Source organism: Nipponia nippon, unplaced genomic scaffold (assembly GCF_047370975.1).
Source record: "Nipponia nippon isolate SJK-2023a ecotype South Korea unplaced genomic scaffold, ASM4737097v1 scaffold_17, whole genome shotgun sequence".
Lineage (NCBI taxonomy): Eukaryota > Metazoa > Chordata > Aves > Pelecaniformes > Threskiornithidae > Nipponia > Nipponia nippon.
Window position 1 is genome coordinate 2167548 of NW_028262333.1, and position 7549 is coordinate 2175096.

The 7549-nt window shown below is 55.9% G+C and overlaps 1 protein-coding gene across 1 annotated transcript; it reads left to right on the forward strand.

The window, feature by feature from the left end:
- Window positions 1-649: 649 nt before the first annotated feature.
- MSX2 (msh homeobox 2) lies at window positions 650-6547 on the forward strand. Its single transcript, XM_087753963.1, has 2 exons — window positions 650-1098; window positions 4626-6547. Exons 1-2 carry the CDS (start codon window positions 744-746, stop codon window positions 5048-5050), a joined length of 780 nt encoding a protein of 259 aa, XP_087610089.1. The 5' UTR covers window positions 650-743; the 3' UTR covers window positions 5051-6547.
- Window positions 6548-7549: the final 1002 nt, after the last annotated feature.

Below are 7549 nucleotides of genomic sequence, written 5' to 3' on the forward strand. Positions count from 1 at the left end.
TGGGCTGAAAACCGAGCGCCTCGCAGCCGGCGGCCGCGTCTCTGCGCGGGGCCGTTTCTCTGAGCGAGGGTCCAGCATCTCCCCCCCCGCCCCGGGGCGATCGTTGCCCCCCCAAAGCCCCTGGTTCCTCGGCGGCCGGCGGGGCCCGGCAGACCCCGCTCCGGGAGGGCCGGGGCGCGGCGGCACCCGACGGGGGGGACCGGGGGACCGGGAGGAGCCGGGCCGGCGGCGAGAGGAGGCAGAGCCGCGATCTTCTAAAGTTTCCTCTTCGCCTAATCATCAGCCTTAATTACCCCGGCGGGGTTTGGGTATTTTTTTTTTCCTTGCTTTGGTATGATTATAGCCCTGGACGGCTCCTTAATAGCCCAGCTCCGCTGGCTGCCCGTGTCATTAACTCCTAATTCATTTCGGAGGGACGGGGGGAGGGGGAACACCCCAAACAACACAAGCCCCGGGAAAAAAAAAAAAAAAAAAAGGAAAAAAAAAAAAGGTTCCTCCCCACCCTCCCGCTCCCGAGCCAATGGCGTGAGTCAGCCCCCGACGTCAGGCCCCAGCGCCGGCCCTGATTGGTCCGCGGGGCGTTTACTCCGCTTCCCAAAGGAGGAAAGAGCCGGGGAGCCCCCAGAGGGGGAAAAAGGGGGGCGGCCGGGCAGCGCCTCACTCGCGCAGTCCCCGCGCAGGGCCGGGCAGAGGCGCAGCGCAGCTCCCCGGGCCGCCCCGCTCCAGCCTCCTCCGCACCCGCCATGGCTTCTCCTTCCAAGGCGAAGGAGGTTTTCTCCTCCGACGAGGAGGGCCCGGCGGCCGGCGCCGAGGAGCACCACAAAGTCAAGGTGTCCAGCTTGCCGTTCAGCGTGGAAGCCCTCATGTCCGACAAGAAACCCCCCAAAGAGCTGCCGCTGGCCGCGGCGGGGGGCAGCGCCGACGGGGCGGCCGTGGGCACCTCCAGGAACCTGCTGCTGCCGGGCCACGGCTCCCGGGACGCGCACAGCCCCCCCGGGGCGCTTACAAAAACCTTCGACACCGCTTCGGTCAAATCGGAGAACTCGGAGGACGGCACCTCCTGGATCCAAGAGGCCGGGAGATATTCCCCTCCGCCAAGTGAGTAGCCGGGGGGGCGGCGGAGGGCTGCGCGGAGCTGCGCGGAGCTGCGCGGGGCTGCGCGGCCGACGGGGAGCGAGGGCAGGCGGGCACCGCTCCGGCCCCGGGCTCCCGGCCCCGGGCTGCGCTGCTCCCCGGGCGCCCAGGTGCACAGGGGCACGCTAGGCATATGCATATATACATTGCATTTTATATACGTATTTATTTCTGCGTGTGTGTGATTTTTATAGGTATGTTAGGTATTTCTTCATAGTTATGTTATATATTATATATTTATACAGTTATATATTTATATATATATTCACATGCCTATGTATATAAATATATAACGCTTTTGAACCCATGGAACGATCGGGAGCTCCCACGGACTAGCTGCCTTTCCCGATACACGGGCCAGCGCCTGCCGCTTCGTCCGTCTCTGCTACCCCTTTGCAACGACAACTGGAAATCCTCCCTCTTTCCTCCTCCCTTACCCCACAGGCAGCAAAGCCGCCTCCTGGCGCTTGCATTCCCGGGAATTGTCCCTTCCAGCCTGCCCGTTTCTGCGGGCTGAGCCCCGCCGCCGCTCCTGCTCGGGGTTCGCTTCTCCCTCCCTCCCCGTGCAGCCTGGCAAAGTTTGCCGAGCTGGACCGGCGCCCTTCAGCCCCTGCCAGCTCCCCCGTCCCTTCGGGACACGCGGGGACTGGGGGGACTGGGGTGACAGGTCGCCCCTTAAACCCTCCTGCTGTTCCAGCCGCGCTGCTGTGTTCGCGCCGAACTGCATTTCGCTTTCGGTGAGATCCCTTAAGAAGTATATATATATCTCAATGGCTTTTAAAGAAAAAAAAGCCCCCAAAAGACCTCCAGGAGAAGGTGGGGAAGGCGAGCCGGCAGCGCCGGGCTCTGCCTCGGCACACCTGCATTAGCGGCGGGGGCCGCTCTCCTCCGCGCATCCCCGGCTTGCCTGATGTCAACTAAATGCTCGGCTTTATTTCAGTTACCGGCCTTACAGGCGCCAACTATCGAGCTGGACGGTCGCAGTTTTCCCTTCTGTAATCTCGTATTGCAAGAAGGAAGTTTAGTGCTGTTACAGCTCCTCTTTTTGGGGGGACAATCATCTCGATTTGGCTTTCTGCCGCTTCCTTTCCTTTGCGATAACCCCGAATTAATTTGATTTCTGACGTGCCGGGAGAGGGGCAGCAGCCGCCCGTGTCATTCCCTGCGCAGCTCCGGTTTGCGATTTTCATACACCCTCGCGTAGCTGGCAAAGCGTGAAAAGAAGCGTGTGCTCCCACCCAGACCCCTCCTCTAACACTGCCCTAAACCCCAGACTTAGGCAAGGCCTAAACTTCTCCCGGTACATTTTTTTTTTCTTCGAAATTCCCCTTCTTTATTAAAATCGGCGGTTTGTGAGATCTGCAAAATGGCTTTGTAAAGGACTCGAGTAGCTAGGGAGTCCAGCTCCGGTGGCTGCAGCGGGGTTTGGGGCAAAAAAAGCTGGCCAGGGCAGGGAAGGTCCCGAATCCTCCTGACCTCCCTCCTCGCCGGCTCTCGGCCCCCTCGGAGCCGTGCGGCAGCCGAGGCGCAGCCCGCTGCCGCGCAGGGACCCCCGCTGTCCTGCGGGGCTGGGGCCTTGGCAGGACCTCCTCCGTTTATTACCGGTAATATTACGGGGGGGAGAGCTATGAAAGCGAGATTTTGAGCAACACAGGGAGGGAACCGTCTCCAAGGGATTGGTTTTGTCCAGGATTGGCCAGAAAACGGAGGATAAACAGAAAAAAAAGAGGGGAAAAAATCACTGCAGCGAGGGCGGGGGCACTGGCAGGGAGGAAAGGCAACCACAGGGGCTGCGGTGGCGACGGGCCCTGCTTCGTACCAGTTTGGCCCTCACCCGGGGGATGGGGAGGGAAGAAGCCCGGGAACGCTTGGGTGTATTCCGGGGGGGAAATGTTTGTCCGGGATTTCATCTGGAAGTCGGTTTTTGCGGTCCCCCCGGTGCGCAGCAGGGCCCGGGCCGGGCGGAGCCGCAGGGCGCGGGAGGGAGCCCCCGCCGCGGCTTCGGGGCTTCGCCTGGGCAAAGAAAGGGGTCGTGTTTAAAGGGAGCGGGATAAGGGGGTGACCGGCAGTGAACCCAGTGTCGGGTGAATTTAGTGTCGGTTTAGGAGTGAACCAAATGCCACGGTGAGCACCTTAATCACTAAAATGCCCCCGTGGGATCATGAGACGGTATTTGGCAAGTTGTTTTCTAAGAGGGCTTTATTTTTTTGCGTTCAGTATGTAGCAGAAGAGTAGGAAGAGAAGTGTCACTTTTCCTGCTGTAGCTGCTTCGTCCCTCCCCTTTCTGAACTTTTGAACACTCTCCTCGTGGGATTTTTTTTAATTGCATGATATTCGCTTAAACAGCTTCGTGGTCGAATTTATTTTTAAAAACAAAAGAGGAAAGCGAAAGGGGTTCAGAAAACACGAATTGCAAACACCGGCAAGCGTTTGAACCAGACCCTACAGCCTGCACAAAATTTAGCAGCCTCTTCAGAGCAGCCTGGTGTCATTTTCTGTGTCAAACCGGGGAGCCAGAGCGGCTTCTCCTGTACCCCGGGAGGGAGCCGACACACAGCCAAAGCGCTGAGCTTTTCAAGTCAGCCTCATGCTTTTTAGTTAATCTTTAGATTGCAAAATGATTAGCGAAATGCAAAATGAATCTAGAGACAAGCCAGGGATGTGCCATCCCGGCGCTTGTGCCATCCCTGCTTGGCGAGCACAAAAGGCAGCAGGTCTCCTGACTTGCATTGGCTACAGATGCTGCAGCTATGTGGGGTGGTTGGGTTTTAATTAGCAAATGTCATAAAAGCTAAATGTTGAAAGAAAAGTGCGCTGCTTGCTGCTTTTTTTTAATACTTGTTGAAAGCCGGAAAATACTTCTTGAAAAGAAAAGTTGTTAAGCAGAGGTAAAACTTGCGCTTGATTTCAAGCGGAGAAGAAATAGCAAGGAAAATGCCCAGTTGTCAAACCCGCAAAAATTACCAGCCCCCACTTCTTCAGCTGTCAGAAAAAAGTTAGGGTTGACTTGTTGCTCTTGGTGGAGAAATCCTGGAGCGGGGCCGGGCTGGGCTTGGCTCTCGCACCTCTCTGCTTTTGTGAATCTCTTGCTTCTGCGCATCTGTCCGGCTTGTGCCGTGTCCGAGTGACTCCTCCAGCCCGCGGCCGCCAAGGCGGTGTTTTGTGTGCTCCAGACCCCTGTGCTGTGACTCCTGACGCGATCTACCCTGTCTGTATCTGCGAATCCTTTGTGCCCCCGTTGCCTCCAAGCTGTCCTTTTGAAATCACTGAGCATAAATTTCCCTTCCCAGGACATATGTGAAGTCCTGTGAACATAACTTTGGCCGGGAAGAGATTCCCAGAGCCACTTGCAAAAGGATCCCCTGCTTTGAGGGTGTCACCCGGTGGGACTCTCCCTTCAGATCCCGCCCCAGCCCTCAACCGCAGCGCGCCTCTCCAGAGCACCCAGATCTCCCTGCTTTTGTGATAACCGGCCTTTCCCTTCCTTGCAGGACACCTGAGCCCCACCGCCTGCACCCTGAGGAAGCACAAGACGAATAGGAAGCCCCGAACCCCGTTCACCACTTCCCAGCTGCTGGCTCTGGAGCGCAAGTTCCGCCAGAAGCAGTATCTGTCCATCGCCGAGAGAGCCGAGTTCTCCAGCTCCCTCAACCTCACAGAGACCCAGGTCAAAATCTGGTTCCAGAATCGGAGGGCCAAGGCCAAGAGACTGCAGGAGGCTGAGCTAGAGAAGCTCAAAATGGCAGCGAAGCCCATGTTGCCATCGGGGTTCAGCCTCCCTTTCCCTATCAACTCTCCCATCCAGGCTGCCTCACTGTACGGAACATCCTACCCTTTTCACAGACCTGTGCTTCCTATCCCGCCCGTTGGACTCTATGCTACTCCCGTTGGATATAGCATGTACCACTTATCCTAAGAAGATCAGAAAGACAAAGCGACAGTGAGACAGACTTCCTGGTGGATCCCGTCCAACCCTGAGAAGGCAGTACCCAACCCGTACTGGCCGTTCTTTCTGCACGCTTCTATCTGCCACCCCGAGCGTACGGGAGTTTGCGTTAGCAAAGCAAGGCATCCTGTAGGCTACAGGTTGGGTGTCTTCTGAGAGTGCTCTGAGCGCCGAGTCTGATCCTCAAAGAAAAAAAATATGTAAAAGCAAACAAACAAAACAACAAAAAAAAAGAAAAAGCATTTGAGCAAGTGTAGGGGTTTTATACAGTGCACATAAAACTAGAATAAAAAGGAAGGGGTGAAAAAGCAATCTCATCTCATGGAGGCAGAGCTTTACCGAGGCCTTCCTGATGGGGCCCAACACATGTTTAAAGTAAGAGGGGTGCATGCCCTAAACCCACACTCTCAAGTGTCATCACTTAATATGGGGGCAGGGGGGAGGGAAATAAAAAGGTATAATCAAGGTTTTGTTGTTCGTTCGTTCGTTTGTTTGTTTTAAAGAAAGCAGAGCCCTTAGCTAGAGACACCGTGTAAATAGAAACTAGACCGAGTAGAGTCCGAGTGAAGTTCAGAGCCAGCGAGTTCCTGCATTTCTGGGGGTAGGGAAAATTTTTGCATCCCAAACCTCGGCAGATCTTTGCAACAAGATGAGCATCAGGGCCCCTAAATGCAGAGCAACAGCTTTATCCACCATTGGCTCCTGTAATGCCTTTATCTGTATAAATAGCTTCAGCGACTGTTAAGCACTGTGAGGGGAGGGAAGGTGCGAGGGAGGCTCCTCAGGCAGCCTGGCCTTCAGCTCTTCCCAGTGGCATGCTTGGAAATTTTTGGCTACAGCCAGGTAATCTTGGCTCTGCAATGCTGTTTGAAAACCAGGAGAGAGGGAAGGAAGCTTTCTGGGGAAAGAAGACATGGGTTGTTTCCACAGTGGTGGTGAGCAAAGGATTGTCGAACGCTTCTGGGAGATGTTTGGGGGTGTTTATGAGTATTTGCAACAGTCTGTGTTAAACAGAGGAACCCCCCGAGCCTTCCCCTCCTTCCCTCGCTAAGGATGCCAATACCAGTGACTCACGCTTCAGGCCCTCGGTAAGCGAGATCCAGGTATCGCAACCAGCCAACCCCGGGAGCGGGACGGTGGGGTGCCAAGAGCCCGCGCAAGCCGTCGGGCCCCGGGGGAGCTCCCCGAGCGCTGGCGGCACCTTCCCCAGGCTTCTCCCTGGAACTCTCCTTTTACGCGTATTCCTCTTGCTAAACGTTGTGAGAAAGTTCCTCCGAAGGCTGTGGAGCACTGAAGGCAGAGCTTCTCCTGGATTTCTTTTCTTAGCGTGTTGTTGTGGAAGAAAGAAAGAAACAAACAAAAAAAAAAAAAGCAGAAAATACTGAAAAAAAGCCACGAGGTTTTGCTGGGTTTGGTTTGTTTTGACCCAGGCGCCGTTGCCGCCCGGGACCCGCTGTAGATGAACTTCCCCGCTCCCTTCCCCTCAGCCCCTATCTTCCATTACAGGAAAGTCCCTTTGAAAGGGATGCCTTGTACAATTTTATATATTTTATTGAAGATTTATTATTTCTTATCTCTTATTTCGAATTAAATTAAAAAAGAAAAAACATGTTTAATCGCGTGTGGGTCTGTGAGTGTTTGGAGTTCTTTAAAAGGTAACTTCTCTCCGTGTGTGTTTTGCACCGCTGGGTCAAGTTCAAAGGAATGTTTGGGTTGCCTTTATGATTATTTCCCCTTTCTAAATCTGAATTAAAGCCAAATTTGCAGCACATGAAGGTGAATTGCAAGTCAACAATTCAAAGTCAAAAGCCAAACCTTTTATGAGGTTTCCTTGTTTTTAACAACCGCTTTTAGGCGCCTCTGTTCTTTACAGCATCGTACTCGGGTGATGTTTCCATCACGCCTCTTCGCTCCTGTGCGCTTCTCTCTCGCTCAGGCCTCTCCCTCCGCCTCGCCTTCCCATTGACCCCAAGTCCGTGCTTTACTGGGCGGCCAGTCTCGGCCCCGCTGGAGCTGGGGGTGATTTCGGACGGGTAAGGCTGGGCAGGGGCCCTGCGATACTTGGGCACAGCTGCGTTTCAGGCCCCCCCGGTGCTGTCACTGTCCCCCAGGTTTCGGGGCAGCCTCCCCGAAGGGCCGCGCTCGTGTGCTGCCCGGAGAGCGGATGCTGGCCCGCTCGCCCCCGGCCTTTCTGGCGAGGGGCTCGGGTCTGCCCGGGTGAGAGGGGGACCCGGCAGCTCGGGGTAGGTCACCGCGTCACACCGAGGTCCCGAAGTGTATGTCGTTGTAGGAGGCTTATTCGGATTAGGAGTGACCCCGGGGATCCCAGCTGGAGAAAAAGGTGTGGTTGCCTCTGTGGAAACAGCCGGGCCGTGGCGCTGGGCCCCGTCCCGGCTGCGCGGAGCGGAGCTCCCCCGGCTCAGCACCCGGCTCAGCACCCGGCCGGGTCGGGCCTCGGCTGCGGGCGGT